This window comes from Topomyia yanbarensis, chromosome 2 (genome assembly GCF_030247195.1).
Source record: "Topomyia yanbarensis strain Yona2022 chromosome 2, ASM3024719v1, whole genome shotgun sequence".
Classification (NCBI taxonomy): Eukaryota; Metazoa; Arthropoda; class Insecta; order Diptera; family Culicidae; genus Topomyia; species Topomyia yanbarensis.
Window position 1 is genome coordinate 446,358,118 of NC_080671.1, and position 17,691 is coordinate 446,375,808.

The 17,691-nt window shown below is 38.5% G+C and overlaps 1 protein-coding gene across 2 annotated transcripts in view; it reads left to right on the forward strand.

Moving 5' to 3' along the window:
* The window catches only part of LOC131685723 (hemicentin-2-like), a 135,411-nt gene that overhangs the window by 104,540 nt on the left and 13,180 nt on the right, over positions 1-17,691 (forward strand). For both annotated transcript variants that reach the window (XM_058969632.1, XM_058969633.1), the window contains exon 3: positions 1,190-1,419. In XM_058969632.1, the coding sequence (XP_058825615.1) occupies positions 1,190-1,419 (230 nt within the window). The remainder of the gene's footprint in view (positions 1-1,189; positions 1,420-17,691) is intronic.

The window sequence follows — 17,691 nt, forward strand, 5'->3', positions numbered from 1 at the left end:
TATACCGTGCTTACGCAACGCAACGCAACAATAGCAAACTGTATGAAAGTGACCTCCAAATTGTCTGAAAAACATGCATAATATTTGTGAAATAATCTTGGGAAATAATTTTGAGCAAGAACAGGCCAAATCTCAATAAAAAAGTCTTAATCATTTAGAGTTTAGTCGACCCAACAATTTATTCGGTGAATTTTTGACAGAATCTTTGTAAACAAATGATTCGAGCTGCCTCTTGCTGATGTTTCTTTGACTAATTACCTACCTTTAATAAATTTACTAGAAGATACTTCTCAATCAATCTTCGTTCTGTTTGCGAATAGTTCCCCATTTATCACAATTCATGTATTCGCATTTCGAATTTCCCTACCTAACTTCTACAACAACAAAGTAATCATCTCAACTTGTCCGTCCGAATTGCCGAACGACCGGTGCAGGGCAAAGTTTTGTCTGCCGTCGTTCGCTCATAACAATCCAAAAGTTGGAGCGGAAATTTTGGCCCCAAAAACTAAGGAAAGACAGATAGATATTCTTCTACACCCTGCCCTCGGCACTACCTGGCCATTGTGTTATTCTTACTGCTGGAGCTGCTGCCATTTCGCCTGCGGATAAGTTGATCTTTTCATTTAGATTGGACCTCTTTTTCCAGGGGATCTAACGGATGGAGAATTCAGTGCCGCCGGCGCCGCATTATGACCCGGTGTGTTGCGAAACTTGGGCAGGCGCTACTGTAGGCAGCAGCAGCAGCAGTTCGTGGCATGGCGAGAGCGGAGATGAATTTTGACAAAATGTGTGCATAATTTATGGTTTCCCTGAGCTAAAGTTTTCCGTCAGATTGCAAACTCTGCCTAGGTTTGGCATGCGCCCTCTTCGCTCGGATGAGCGCACGGATGCACGTTTTCTTGCCACTGAACAGCACCCGGTGGATGGGAATATCCAAGCCAGTTCACCAGTCGGAAAAGATATGCGGGATCGTGATTGTTGCTCTGGCTCTGCCTGGTTGCTGAATAATTCATGGCTGGGGTTTTGCTTCTCTCCACTATCTCAGCTGTCGGAAAGTAAATTTTGTATTTGAGTTGGTAGTTTAGCAAGTTACACGCCGGTTATTTGTCGAGATATTTTCTGTTGGATGTTTTCACTTCTATCAACCTCGATTTAACTTTATTTCTAATGATCTGTCGTCCTCCAACAGGAATCACCGCTCCACCGGCCTCCTCCAGCAGCAATGAAAACGGCGCAGCAGGTCCCTCGGGTGGAATTGCGGCTCCGTTCACCCTGCCGCAGCTTCCGGCCGGTCACAGTGTCGGCGGTGGTGGTGACAATAAGCCGTATTTCGATGATGTCAGTCCGCGTAACGTGACGACCGTGGTGGACGATACGGCGATCCTGAAATGCCGCGTCAAACACAAAGGCAACCGTACGGTGAGTAATATAAATTATTGCTGATTTATTTGGATGTCCCCCTTCCCCCTCAGGTCGGACATGGCCCGCGTGCCGTGGTGGAGGGGTATTTTTTGCACCGAAACGGAACTGATGGTTCCATAAAAGGGATCATTATTGCGGGACGCGGCCTTTTGTTGGGGCCAATGACCGTCATAAAAGGTGTCATTCAATGGATTTTTTTTTCGATGATGGAACCAGAAACGGGGATCGTTTGGTTTTTGCTTCCTCCGAAGAGAATACAATGAAATGGAGAAAAAAATGAGGGTCAACCGATTTCATAAATGAAGTCCGAATGGGGAGGTATTTTGTATTTAAATGATTCTTTCGGTTGATGAGTACTTACAGAGGAATTTAATAAATGGTAGACGATAGACGAAACAGATTCGTTGAACGCTTTAATTTTTTTTTGGGACGTGTCGATGCGAAGAGAAAATGAGAAATCCGAACCAGTTTTATTTTATATTGATTGAATTACTTGTTTTAGATTTTTGATTAGTTCCCCGTTCTATATCTATATTTTTGGATCTGATAGCGTATTTGTGATATTGTGATTGTTCAAAGGAGATTTAAAATTTCAAAGATGATCTCCTGAAATTTAAATGAGGGACATTTTTTTAATGTAAAGCATTCTTCTACGAATTAAATAATACACTTTGTAAATCAATCGAAGCCATCCATAAAAACACACAGCCACGTTGGTAGACATTGGTAACGAATAATCTTTTGTGCAATCAATTTATGAGATTAATCCTTCTCAAATATCATAAGCTTGGAACTATAACAATACGATTCAAACTCAAAAAGACTGTCACGTATTATTTTGCCGTTAATCCTAGCGAAATCTTCTTTAAGAAGCAGTCGCTGTTCATTTAAGGAGCCATCAATGCGCATAATAAAGGTAGTAGAGTAGAGTGGGGTAAAATAGGTCAGTTTTTTGGCGAGCTCGTGCGATAATTTTATTGCGCTGATTTTGATATAGAAGCACTCGTTGGAAACTTTATACATCTGGCAACGTTTTGGCAAAAATGATTTAATGCTAGCTAAATCCAACAAGGCGAAGGAACTTTTTTTCGATGTTTTTGAAATCTGGGGGTACGAATTCGAATATTCGAATATATTCGAGGTTAAATAAAACAATGTACACACCCAGAAAATCAGCGGTTCAACTTTTATTTTAAGATGATGAATACTGCAGATTATTTAAAAAAATAATCCATTGATGTCCTTCAGATAATAAAATGGAGATCAGAAACGGCTACACGTTTGTTTATTTTTGCTTATATTTTTTCGTGGAGTAGGGAAAAGCCGAATGGAGTGGATCTCCTTTCAAGATATGTCTCCGTTAGGCATAAAACCTTCTCGTCTTTTGAAAACACATCCTATAAAGTGACACAACATCAACAGGCATTGTTTAACCCTAATGACATTTCAATAAGCTTAAGCCTTAATAACAACTAATATACAAATAAAATCACATGCTACACTAATAAAACTGCTTAAGAGGTTACCTACCTTTTTGTGCGAAAAATGTCAAGAAAGTTTGAATTTACATAAAGGCATAAAGCAATGATTTCATTATAGCAAAGTTATAGTATTTTGGTAGCACATTTTTCAGTGAAGTAAACAAGTTCATAAAAATATATTAATTATTGGCGGAGTTATGGCTTTTTCCCCGAAACCATTTTTATTTACTTACGGTGGCTTACCGTGATCACGATTGAAACCAATAGATCAACTAAAATCTGGAAACTCAAAAAATTCCATTAGAATGTGACATCTGAGTAGAAAACACCGTGCCGCACGGTATCAGCAACGCGCATACGGGAATTGAATACAGTGTTTTTTCGGTGTTTTTCGCGCTAATTCCTGACGAATAGCTGAGTGAAGTGATTCTCCAGTGAATAACGTTGAAATAATTGTGAAAATCGGTGAAGAAACGGCTAAATTCTCTGTGAATATAATAAAAAAGTAAAAAGTTTTTAGAAAATATTGAAATTTTTTTGACGTTGTATTTGGTGATATTTGTGTATCAATATTTGTACGGTACAGTGCGTGCCAAAAGTGTTAGAACGGCACAAAAATCAAAATCGGCAAAGTGCGTTTTTCTTGCTCGTGCATCTACAGTGTGTCCCAAAATTGTGGGAGCACTTGTGAACCGTCGACGTAGGGCCTTTCTTTTTTGCCTTTTTGTCTATTTGGGGGCGGTATCGGGCGACCATGCCCAAGAGTAGCTTCCAACGTCTGGTGGTGTAATCCAAGATGACGGCCGCTACTAGCGGTGATTCGGGAGGATCAAGCCAAAGGAGATTACCGAAATATATGGAAAGGACGAACAAAAGTGGCGTCAATCATCAATTTCCGTTTTCTACTCACCACCCCTTTCAGATGACACCCATACTGATGATTGTTTTCATTGTATCTTTGGCACTTGAAGCCACCAACTAGGTTTTCAAAATGGCTTGAACAACCACTTTCCGACTTTTGCTGTCCACCCGCTTTACGACACCATCATTGATTTGTGGTAACCAGAGGCTGCCATCTTGGTTTTAAAAATGGCGTTATAAATTCTGTCCTCTATTGACCTCCCCCTCTCGAATAACACCCATATTGAAGATACTTTTCGCTGTTTTGTGTTAACCGGAAATCGCCATCTTGGTTTTCAAAAAGGCCTCGATTATCAATTTCCGATTTTTGTTGACCATCCCTTTTCAAATAACACCCATATGGACGGTGGTTTTGCCAAACAACCTGTAATTGATTTAGCTTTTATTTCAAGGTCCATAAGCATTGTTGGTTCGGCTAGAGAACTGGTTCCTGATTTATGCGAAAATTCCTTTCGGACTATTTGCGGGCTATATTCATGAATATTTCATCATGTCGCATGAAAATATCGTATATCTGACACCTACAGATTCATCTGGAATAATATTGGCCAGTTGCAACAAAAATCGTATAAAGGATTCATTCAATAAGCATAAATCGCTGTACGCTTGGGATGGATCGAAGTCTGTGAAAATAGAAGGTCTCGTAACGCATTGAATTTAAGAAACAATAATGCATTATTATCGAAACTTGCTAAGTGTCTTATGAATTCAAGAGAAAAGCTTTCTTCCTTATCCCTCCAACTGACGCGTCATTGCATATATTTGCAACTACATGAATCTCCAAGACAATTTCATCAGATTTCAGAACGCTGTGTACTCAGTGCACTACGCGACTTGTGGAGGGTTATCTGCAAGTAACAATTATTTTCCCAGTAGATACATCATACGCTTGGTCAGTTGGTCAGCCTAATCATACCTGAGCTAACCAGTTATGACGTTTCTTCTGTCAACCATACGACAGAGGAGCATAATCGTACACCATGCTCATGCACACAATCCATACGGACAAAATCGTCGAAGTTGCACTGCGAGGAATCACTGTAGTCCATATCGCTTGTTACGAGCAGTTTTCCAGAAAAGATATAAAAGATGCCTATTACTCATGCTTGCTGTTTTATATTACTGTTAGTGCTCATGTAGTCTACTCAACATTGGGCTTTAGATGAATTTGAACAATCAACTTCAACATTTCTTCATTTTCCACCGTATCAATTCTTTAAAGTTGGTATAAACCCTTTTCAATTTGCCTCCTAGGCTTCGAGCTTGACACCAAGGCACAGTGGTCCAGGAAGCGAAATTAGCGGGAAACAATTGTTAACGCATTCATCTTTAGGTTTAGAGATTTGGTGTCTTAGAAACATTTATTGTGCGTGACAAATTGCATCTTTTGGCTGAAACGGTTTTAGGGTGGCCCTTAAAGTGTCAAAGTTGTAGACATTATTTCAAATTATAGTTCAGAGAGAATGATACTTTCTTCTGCAATATTCTAGAACAATCAATTCTGAGCAACTTTGTTGAAGATACTAACTTTGTATCTCAAACCGTTTTCATTTTATAGTGAGTTCCATATCATAACTTAGGGTGTCTCTCAAAAAAGCAGTTTTTTCCGTACAGTTTTTTAATATGATTTTTCTCACAAAAGTACCTTTCAGTGTACTTTTAGAGCATGATTAGAGGCAACTTTTGCTGAAGAAAGAAACTTTTCATCTTGTCTGGTTCAAAAGTTATGCTTAATTTTCACTTAAAAATACGCCCTTTTCAAATGACGATATCTCAAAAGGGGGCAAACTAAAATCGATAATTTTGATTGCATTTGAAAGGCTGTACTTTTGCCTACAATATATTGAAAAATTGGAGAACGCTTTTTTGTCTTTCTCAAATAAATCAAATTTAAGTAAAAGCATTTTTGCGTATAATCCTACAGCGCTCATATTAAAAAATATTTGTTTTGCGCTGATTCTGTGAATTCTTCTAAAGACTTTTCAAGGATCACATACATTTGCAGGCTTTTCATAATGCAGATAGGGTAAAGACCACCAATCACCAATGACTTGACCTATAATTTGCTTCCAATTATTGCCAAGATTTCCCAAAATCTACACAAATTTTCAATCGATTTCGTTCATTTGCAGGAACGGTTTTAGCAGGTAGCAGTATCAAGATCTGCAATCTACTAACCTCAAACCAAAAAACAAAATTGTACTTCATATAACGGTATTGTTCAAGTAAAAAAATCTGATATCCTTCTGCTATATAAACGCAACAAATTATTCAACAGAGTTTTTAATATTTTTAAATGAAATAAGAGAATCATTCAAGTACTTTACAACGACTGTCGTATATTTGGTAGACCACTCTGCAAAGCGCTTAATTGAGTACATCAAGTGCAATACTGAAACCCAGAAACTACGCATGATTTTGATTATCAAATGGGGAACTGATGAGAGTTCGACTCATTGCAGCTAAGATGTTTGGTAACGATTTCCAGTATTACACACTAGCAGTAATCTTTAAAAGACGCGCTTATTAAATCATCAAACTAATCTTCTACTACATGATCAAAGATTCATCGACGAAGATGAAAACAGAGAATTGTGCGAATGCAACAATTCCTATATACAGTATGTAAAAAATTAAACCCACCCCTTTATCGTTTCAGTAGTTTTTGTCATAGGAAAGGTTTGTTGTATTGTACGATGAGCATTCCTTTAAAATTTTTGATTTATCGTTTCACAGCCAACAAATAAAAAACTGAATAAGTTAGTCGTCGTAATAAAGTGTGGCAGTCTAGTAGTGGTAATGGGATTAAATAGAAAAGAACGAGGGTGTCTTTAATTATTTTACATACTGTACTTAGGCTTCTTTATGTAGGGGATGCGCCATAAAACCGCCTAAAAAGACTTCAGTGTATATTTGCATTTTCGATAGCTTCATTATGTTTGTTGGTGGTATGGTAGGGTGGAAGTAAGAGGAAAGCGTTTCTATTGCACTCGTATACAAGTTATTTAATATACTGGTTCTCAGGAATTAAGCAAATATATTGACCCTAACGCATTGGTCATAATTTATATGTATTTCAACGATTGTACATAGGTCGAGTAATTAATAGTAGAGTGCGCCACCCTAACGAGTGAGCCCAAAATAGGGTCATCGCCCTATTTGCAATATGAAAAACCTGCAAATGTATGTGATCCTTGAAAAGTCTTGACAAGAATTCACAGAATCAGCGTAAAACAAATATTTTTTAATATGAGCGCTGTAGGATTATACGCAAAAATGCTTTTACTTAAATTTGATTTATTTGAGAAAGACAAAAAAGCGTTCTCCAATTTTTCAATATATTGTAGGCAAAAGTACAGCCTTTCAAATGCAATCAAAATTATCGATTTTAGTTTGCCCCCTTTTGAGATATCGTCATTTGAAAAGGGCGTATTTTTAAGTGAAAATTAAGCATAACTTTTGAACCAGACAAGATGAAAGTTTTCTTTCTTCAGCAAAAGTTGCCTCTAATCATGCTCTAAAAGTACACTGAAAGGTACTTTTGTGAGAAAAATCATATTAAAAAACTGTACGGAGAAAACTGCTTTTTTGAGAGACACCCTATGTTATGATATGGAACTCACTATAAAATGAAAACGGTTTGAGATACAAAGTTAGTATCTTCAACAAAGTTGCTCAGAATTGATTGTTCTAGAATATTGCAGAAGAAAGTATCATTCTATCTGAACTATAATTTTAAATAATGTCTATAACTTTGACATTTTAAGGACCACCCTAAAATCGTTTCAGCCAAAAGATGCAATTTGTCACGCATAATAAATGTTTCTAAGACACCAAATCTCTAAACCTAAAGATGAATGCGTTAACAATTGTTTCCCGCTAATTTCGCTTCCTGGACCACTGTGCAAGGGAAGTCATGTCATTTTCATCAACAAACAAGCGAATCTATAACTAGCTGGCCATGGGATTTGATTTTTTGCAAAATGTTTTCACACTGTAAGAAACGATCGAAAACAAATGATCAATTATACTGGCATGTGTACATTATTTTATTTCATGGAAATGAGGAAAATTCTTACCCACATCGTTTTTTCAGAAATAAATTTAATATTTGACATTCGAAATGTTGGATATTCAATTTTGACCATATTTCAACCAATTTCACACAGTGCACACTAATCTTTGCGTATGCCATAGTGTTGCCGAAGTGCACGTAAACAAACATGCATTCACAAAAAACTTCCGAACAGGAAAATCCGGTTTCTCCGGTATTTATCACGGAACTGTGAATTATAAAAGTTTCCCCTACTTATCACGAAGGGATCAAGGTATGTTGAGTGTTTTCTATGATGTAGTTAGTCAGAAAGCGCCTTAATGGATCGATCTGCACCGCACTCCAAATTTTTCGGACAGGAAATTTTCGCAACGACACAATATTTAGTTTGGACGAGTATTTTTGAATGTTAGTTACACTTTGTTTTAGACATTGAAGAAAATTGGACGCAATTTTGATTGCCACAACAGAGGAAAAATCAATTAATACAGGTGCAGTATTACCAAAGTTCATATTGAAGTGGTTCGTTAAAAATGATTTCGCAAATCTTGTTCTATATCTCGATATGCTACATAGAATTTTCATAACTTCAATAAAGATGTTTTAAATGAAATAAAATACAACTTTGCTGAAGATATCGAGTCTTTTACTACTTTTTTGAAGAGTTGATGATTCGACTCCTCAGGTCTCCTTCATCTTGACCGATCTCTCCTCTTTGTAGCTGTCGGATTAGTTTCTAGAACAATTTTTACCGATTTGTTCACCATTCTAACGACATGCCCATCCCGCCGCAGCCGCCCAAATGTCGCTGAGCTAACAATGAGTGGTTCTTCAAGCATCTCTTGCAATTCGTTGTCCATACGCCGTCTCCACATTCCGTCCGTTGTCCTCTTCGGTGGAGCATTATGACGGGAGACCAATGAGCGATTTGTAGAAGGTTATCGTCATGCGGTGTCGTACATTCTTCGTTCGAAGGGGTTTTCAAAGCCCAAAGTAACAACGTTCACCTGCTAGAATAAGTTTCCAAATTACTCTGTTTGTGTTATTATTGACGGTCATTAGTGAGCCCAAATACACGAACTCATCAACCAGCTCTATATCATCGCCATCAATCGATTTACTTGGTTGGTGACGTAACCTCTTACTCTCATGTACTGTGTCTGAAGCATTTGTGACCAGTTCAATTCGCTTTGCTTCAACCATCAGTCGGATGTTCGTCCCCACCATCATCTCAAGATTGTGTGACACAATATTGACGTTACCGGCGAAGCTAAAAAGCTGAACGGACTTCAGGAAAACCGTACCACTCGTGTCAATCATCGCTCTTATTATCACACCCTGCCGTAGCCCTTTCCGAGTTTCAAAGTAATTTGGTATTTGGGAATTACATGCCAATTTTCTCAACAAGCTTGCTTGCTAACGCTTATTAGCTGTAATAAAGAATTTGGGAGAACGGCTTCAGCAATGTGATTGCTCGGTAACTAGTTGCACCAATCCCGCTTAACACTCTTTTTATAGATGGGACATACTACTTCCTCATTTCATATTCCGGTAAAATCTATTTCTCCCAGATCTTCTAAACCACCCAGTGAAGTGCTCTAACCAACACCTCTTTTCCGTGTTTCAGCAGCTCACATGGCTATTGATCATTGCCAGCGGTTTGTCAGTCCTTAACCGTCCGATTTCCTCAAGAATCTTAGGTAGATCCGGCGCTGGGAATCTGTCGTCGGCTGTCGGTAGACGACGAGAGTATCGCAAGAATAAGCCTAGGGACATGCACCCTAGGCTTATTCTTCCGCTACTCTCGTCGTCTACTGCTATTACGATGTTCGTCATAATACACTTATCGATCAGCTCACACTCGTTCGCGAGAAGCTCTCCATTAGTATCTCTTTATATATCGGCCTGACGCACATAGCCTTTGCTCGAGCAATTGACCTACTCTTAGAATTTTCGTAACTCTGTACAGATGCTCCATCACCTAGGTATGACTATCTTGCTGTAGGCGATTCCGAATCTATATTCGCACTGCTGAAGGTGCGAACATTAGTGATGTCGGAGAAGAAACTTCTGTTCATTAGAGCGTCGTCGATTTAGTTCTCAGTTTGTTAACCAGGTGATCCCAAAGGTGGCGTTCATGTCGTTGATGAGGAAATGCTTCAAATGCGCGTAAAATCCTTCTTTCTCGTTCTCGGATCACGCTTCGTGAGAACAGTGCACGTTGATGATGCTGTAGTTGTAGAAATGGCCGTTGATCCACACACATCATTTTGCTGATCGTCTGCTACTTGATTACGCGTTGGCGCATCTTGCCCAGTACTCCAAAGCGGATTCCCAACTCGTTTTGTCGCTCTAGTAAAATGTAACCGCTCGATGCCCGCTTTTCCACACATTCTATCCCACCAAGTAAAGTTCCTACAATGCTACTGCTTTCATGTTGCGAGTTTTCAGTTCATCGTGTAGGATTCGTTCGAGTCCAGGGAAGCAAAGTGACTTGCAGTTGGATGTGTCAAGTTTTCAATCATAGAAATCCGCGCAAAAAAAACTACCAAAATTCTACTAAGTTCTTTGCATTTAAAAAAAAACTTTCAGGAAAAAGTCGAAGGGCCGATTTCCTCACCCTTACTTATCTTTTAAACCAGGTTCACTAGTACGTTTAAACCTGGCTTCAGCGCTAAGCAAGGGTGAAGAAATCGGCCCTAAATCTTTTGCATTCAAAACCTCCAAAACTCCACTTCAAGCATATTTTGAAAAAGGTTCTTACTTGTAGTCTTGCAACAGGATACATTCCATTAGCGTGGCGGGAAATAACTGTCAAATTCATTCCCAAAGGTGGCCGTGTCACTTATGAGGAGGCAAAGAGCTTTAGACCGATCAGTCTGACCTCCTTCCTTCTCAAATCAGTGGAACGTTTAATCGATCACTACATTCGGGATGGTAGCTTGGGCGAGCACCCGCTGCATGCAATGCAACATGCATATCAGCGGGGGAAGTCTACTACCACCCTGTTACACAATGTTGTCTACAACACTGAAAAAGCTTTTTCACAAAAGCAATCAAGTTTAGGAGTTTTTCTCGATATTGAAGATGCTTTTGATAACGTTTTTTTTGCGTCCATTTTGGAAGCAGCACGAGGTCATGGAATACCTTCATATATCACGAACTGGATACACGCAATGCTTAGCAACCGACATCTGTGCTCATCGTTAAGACAAGTAGAGATAAGGGAACTGATTGTCTGCGGATGTCCTCAAGGTGGTGCGCTGTCACCACTTCTATGGAACCTTGTCGCCGATGGCTTGTTGAGGAAACTCAATGAGGTTGGGTTTCCGACGTATGGTTTGGCCGATGATTATCATATAATGATCACCGGTATTCGCATTAACACACTTTTTGATTTGATGCAACAAGCCTTACGTGTTGTTGAGCGGTGGTGTCTTCATGTTGGACTATCAGTTAATCCAAATAAAACGTCAATGGTGCTTTTCACGCAACGAAGGATTACAACCGGAGCTCGTCCATTGCCGTTTTTTGACTCTGAAATTATTGTCGAAGATCAAGTAAAGTACGTTGGGGTAATTCTCAACTCAAAACTTAATTGGACAGCTCACATCGATTTCAGGATCAAGAAAGCTTGCATAGCCTTTGGCCAATGTAGACGGGCTTTCGGCAAATCTTGGGAACTCAAACCCAAGTACATTCAGTGGATCTACACAACAATTGTTAGACCAATACTGGCATACGTGTGCCTTGTTTTGTGGCAGAATGAAGAAGTCATGACAATCCAATCAAAGTTAAACCATCGTCAAAAGATGGTCTTCATGGCGATGATTGGTGCGTTCTCGACAACACCCACTGCTGTTGTAGAGGCACTCTTGGACATAAATCTACTATATGTATGTGTTTCTGAAACAAGAAGCACTTTCTTGTTCATACCGTTTAAAAGTTACTGGACTCTGGAATAGTAATCCAATAGATCGTGCAACTACCCGAGCAAAGTCGAACATCAAAATTACAACAAGTAGAATTCATATTTTGATAATAGCATCAAATTAAATCTTACTGTGCTATCGGTTTTAGATTTTTTTAATATGACATCAAATTTTGATCTCAATTTGCTATTATTGTTTCTTTGAAAATTTCTCCATGTTTATATTTCTTTGGCAAAACATTAAAATGAATACATATTTTGTTATCAAAAAAATTTTCAACATCTCAATGAGCTTTCAATTTACTCTCACTGATAGCAGAATTAGCTTTCTGTTTGATGTTACGGGACAATTTTGCTGTTCTCAATTTTGATCTTTTAACCGTTAAAACGACCAAAACGACAATAACCTGAGTAATCACTTGCCGAACATCACAATATCAAGTTTTGTTTTCAATTTGTTGTCAGACTCTGCTCGGGTAGCCACACAAGACTGTGATCCCAAATGATTACTTGGGATGAGTATGCACTTGCTCCCAGTGACCTTACACTCACATGTAGTTTTCCTTTTGGAACTTTCAATGTGAGAATTCCTCTTCGCGAGGAATGGCTGTCTGGCTGGATGGAGCGTAAACTTAAAGTTTGTTATATTGACGGTTCTTTGTTGGAGGGCCGAGCCGGTGCTGGTGTCTATTGTCATAAAATGAGATTAATCCAGTCTCATTCGCTACAGTATCTACACTGTACCGTATTCCAAACAGAAATCTTTGTGATTCTGTGTGGCGTACAATCAACACTTCAACAGGGAATTTGTGGTAAATGAATCTATCTTTGCTCTGACAGTCAGGCTGCCCTGAAAGCACTTAGTTCGGCAGATTCGAGACCGAAATTAGTAATCGCGTGTCAAATTCAAATCGAACAACTTAGCTTTTCAGATGCTATTTACCTTCTATGGGTACCTGGTCATTCCGGTATTACTGGAAATGAATGGGTGGACGAATTGGCTAGAGCTAGCGCTGCGACTGACTTCGTTAGTCCAGAACCCTCCGGAGGATGCAGATGCTCTGTTTTAATTGTTCTGTGTCGTTATTTTCCTTACCCCTAACATTACCACTTCCCCAATCTTTCCCATCAGGAAAATGATGAAAAGACGATTCGTGGCAAGGCACAAATCTTCGATCAGCATGGGGAACGTGCCATTTAAGCTCGACGCTACTAATTCCTGGTTCCTGAATGCACGTATTGGCACACACATTTCTTATTTCGGATATACGTGATTCGTTTTTATCACTAAAGCATCTGATAACATGCTTTCTTAGGTATTTCTAAAGTACGGGCGGACTCAACTGGGTTTGTACTTACTTAAAAGCGGGGATTAGTTATAGATTTTGGCGGGTGAGGAGATTGAGTTAGTGCTTGAAGATTGTTATTTGCCAAATTGAAAAAAATCATGAACGATTTATTTATAGTTTCAGATGACAATTTACGGCACAAGTTAGAAGGGAGAAGGGAAAAACTTAAGGGTACTCAATTTAATAGCGTTTACGTCTTTGACATTACTCACCCATCTTTTTGTCCTTGTCTTCCATCTAGTTCAACTTTTTACTTGATCAGTTAGAAGAAACTTTCCCCACTGAAACACGTGTATTTTCTAAACAAATCGCTGTTAGAACTTTCCAAATCCGACCACAACTATAGACCAGCGCTACATAATTAATAAAGTATCCGAATACTGAGTAGTACCTACTGTAATGTGTCCCTAATTTCCTCTAAGCCAATTTTGTACCCTAGTTATCAAGCTTAATTTATCTAGGCATAAGAACTTCGAAGCCGAACGAATATACATCGAATGAAAAATGCGTCTTATCCGTTCAATTACATGGCTACGAATATCCGAGCAAGTGTTTATTTTTCTGGATTATCGCATTCAAGGGAAATTCACGCATAGTATGCTATCAGGTGTGTATGACATAATTTGTATACATTCCAGAATCGCAAAAAGTTTTTTTTTTTTTTTATCATACTGCAATGGAAACTTAGCACAGTATGTGAAACCCATGCAGAACGAGAGACATTAACACGAAAAATGATGATGAGGTCTTCACTCTTCAGTAGGATTTTACACAGCCAAAGTAGCGGTATTCTCGCTCAATGACAATACAGATAAGACGAAAACTGTTTGAATTTCCCAGAAATTCAATGGCGGAGGGTGTTTGATACGTAGCACTGATGTGGCATTCGGATTAATAGCATTCGATCAAATGACTCATTGATTTAAATGACTTTATCGGCTAAATGGCATTCGGTCAAATAGCATTTTGCCAAACGGTTTCAACCATTCAGCATTTACAAAAACAACTTTTCAAGCCAAACGAATCAATTATGGAAAGTGGAAAACTCGCAATAATAATTTCCCGCCTCCGTATAACCTGTAGGCAGGGGCAGTGGACCAAACTCAGCAATCGAGCTCTTTCCCCAATTGCAACCGATTTAAGTAATTAATTCTCGCAGCCTACCCATCTAGAACGAAGTGCCGCGAAATTGTAATTGCACGAATTATCATCGCCTCGGAACCACTTTTCATCGGTTTGCATGGACAAAAGTTCAACCAAGTGTGGCTCTCGGTGCGTAAAGTGGGAAGTAGATATTTGATTTTTCAGACGAGTGATTTTTGATAGCAAAACACGTTAATATAATGAAATTGTTATCTGATGAACCATCGTTTCGGTGCGAAATTGCGATTTAAGAAGATCCGCAGGAGCTACCTGAATAAACGAAATCACATTAGCACATCGCAATTCAATCAAATTTTGCCGAAATCTCATATCATATTAGAGATGTGTGAATACATAACAGTCCAGTTACTCATTTTTTTATTTGATCGAAATGAAGTATATAGTGTATAAGTTCCTGGTCGGTGTATTGGAATTTGTTTAAGCTAAGTAGCAGTCTAAAAGTGACAAGGAGCTGTGGACCACAATATGCAGTTAATCAACAATTTATAGTCACTTTATGAAGGGTGTAAAATTCCGTATAAATAATAGTACACATCGTTAAAATTTCATGACACATAAAAATGTATATCCTTCTTAACGAATACTAGAACTAGAATATAATATATTCCATTTATTAGGAAACTATGAAGCTAATTTTGAACTAATACAGGAGAACATTTGCTGCAAAGATCGTAATGTTCAACGTTGATATCAGCTATTTTCCAGAGGAGGCATTTATACCCGTTCATTCTACTATGTAGTGACAATCTAATTATTCAGCTACATTTGCTAGGACATCCAATCAATCCATCCTCAACGCACAATGCTGGCAGTTTACTTGCTATTTTTGCTATTTTTACAACCTCTAAATTTTAATGACTAGACGCTACTAGCTTTCGTTCCCTTAGCCTACCCATTCGAATACCTGGCGGTAGTAGGCAAAATTAATTTTCATACCAAGACAGCGAGAAGCATATTTTCCTCCATCCACCCAACACCGAGCATCACCAGTAGTAGGCTGCGTCTATCGCCGATCGGGCGTCTCCATTTGACAAGAACAAACACCTTCCCACTGCGCTACACTAGACAGCGGCTTTTCGGCGAAGATTAAATCACAGCGGCTATAATTTGCTCGCTAATTAATTAGTTCTACTCTGCTTCTAGTTACTACCGGTTCTATGCTTAGCTCCGATGGCACCATTTTGGGACGAAACACAATACTGTCGTCCTCGGCGGTGGTCTCGGCCTCCAACTTTGGAAAAGGTGCAAAACGTCAAAATCTCACGTAACGTCTATCAACTTGATTCACGATCAATTACTGTTCGACGTTCGAACTGGGGGAGGGGGCGAACTTTGAACCCCTTCCGACCCGGCGGCAGGAGGTCTAACTTAGGGGTAGGCTTTGTAGCTGGGGTAAAATTTTTCCATCATATTTCATCGCTTGAGTTATAATAAGCCAATTAAGCTGATAGGCCTGTGACACAAAATATGCACCCGATGCCGGTTGAAGGCCCCTTGGACCGTGTCTTGACTCCGGGAGATGACGAAGACACTTTACACTCTTTGCCTTTATCATTCTAGCACCACTAAAAACTGCAGAGCGTAACATAGAAAGAGCATGAGGCTGGTTGCAGCAGTGGTGTGGTTAGGAGGTGTTTAGGTGAGGGGTTCGAACATTGTTTTGTTGTCGAACTCGTTGCTACAACAACGGTTATTGAAGCAGATTATTTTATTTTAGGTATGCTCCAGAAAACAGTTCTATAAAGCTCTCAACCTGTTAAAGAATACGATCTATAATCTTGTTATTTAAATTTAATTTTTGTCGGGGTGCAGATTGGCGAACAAGAAATTTTATGGCTCCTGCGGCATCTTTTAATTCAGAATACTTATAAATTTAATACAAGGAACCCGTTTCAAATTTTCAGGAAAAGGAAACAGATGCATTTTGCATCATTCAGTCGGCAGTTCATCAATGTTGTATTAAATTTAACTTGTATTTATCTGGGACGGGACTTGCCGATAGATGTTTTCTTTTTCTTTTTTTTCTGTTCATTCTATCATTCGTCTCACATAGCCCCTCTTTTTACATCACATAGTTTAAATGGACTGGCTGCATTTGACATTCGATTTTTTGTTATTTGCATGTCTCGTCTTAGGTATTAATTAGAAGAAAAAAACTGTCTTCAAATGTTGTAAGGTTTTCAGCTAAAATTGCATAAATCTCTAAAAAAGCCTTCAATCCCTCAAAAGTCATCGAGAAATAATGTGCAAAGTTACTGTGCGTCTTCATGATTGTTTGCAGAATTTTTAATTTAATTTTTGATAAGTTACAAAAGCTTTTCTGTGATCGTTTTTTTGTCAAGTCTCCTCACTGTGGGGAGACTTGACCAAGGCGTGGGGAGACTTGACCAAGAGAATTTTGAAAAATCATAACAAAAATAATGACATAAACCATACTGTAATTATTTTTTTTCCATATTTTCAAGATCCTTAGGTAGCAGTACAAATATAAAAGGGTTGCATTTGATAAATTTCGACTTTCTTAATGCATTTCTTTTTAAGAATTAACTGTACTGTTTGCATTGCATGTTCACACGTCACGAAATCAGTCCTACTATTGCTAACTTTGTTTACTAATACTAAAATATAAAGACTTACGTTTGAGGTGGGATTTTGTATCTTTCTTCAGCTAATTGCCATCTGGTCAAGTCTTCCCATAAAATCTTGGTCAAATCTCCCCAACATTAGTTATCGCGTTCAATGTCATGCAAATTCTAGTAATAGCTATTCCAATGTTCCAATTTATGTAAATTCATTTCACTGCTTCACAAATATTAAGATGATATATTAGTACATTAATAGTAATTAGTAGTCGATTAGATATGTCCGTACAAAGTTTGATTAAAAATTACATCATTTAATGCAAATTTATCAATCACGTAATATTTTCTGTAAGGAAAGGATTTTTCATTTCAAATTTTAAAAATTACCTTAAGGAATCGAAACAAGTATAAAAATATTTTTGAAATTTTTTTAAAAATCGAATAGAAGACGCCATAGTCAAAAATAGAATTTAACGCTTGGTCAAGTCTCCCCATGATCCCCTATAGATTCACTCGTTTGTGATCATAGGCATTATAGTGAGAAGAAATTATATGGAACTACTGATACTGATGAGATGAAGTCGAAACATTAGTTCGTGACTTACTGTATTAGGCACGTTCTCCACAGATTTAGTGAGCCGGTTGCCACTTGCTTGGCGTGGACGGTGCACAGGGATGTACATTTGGTTGAATGAAGATTTGGCCGTGGATATCTGGCAGCATGAAGATTTGGTCGATTGAAAATTTGACCGAATGGACATTTGTCCGAATGGAACATTTGTCCGAA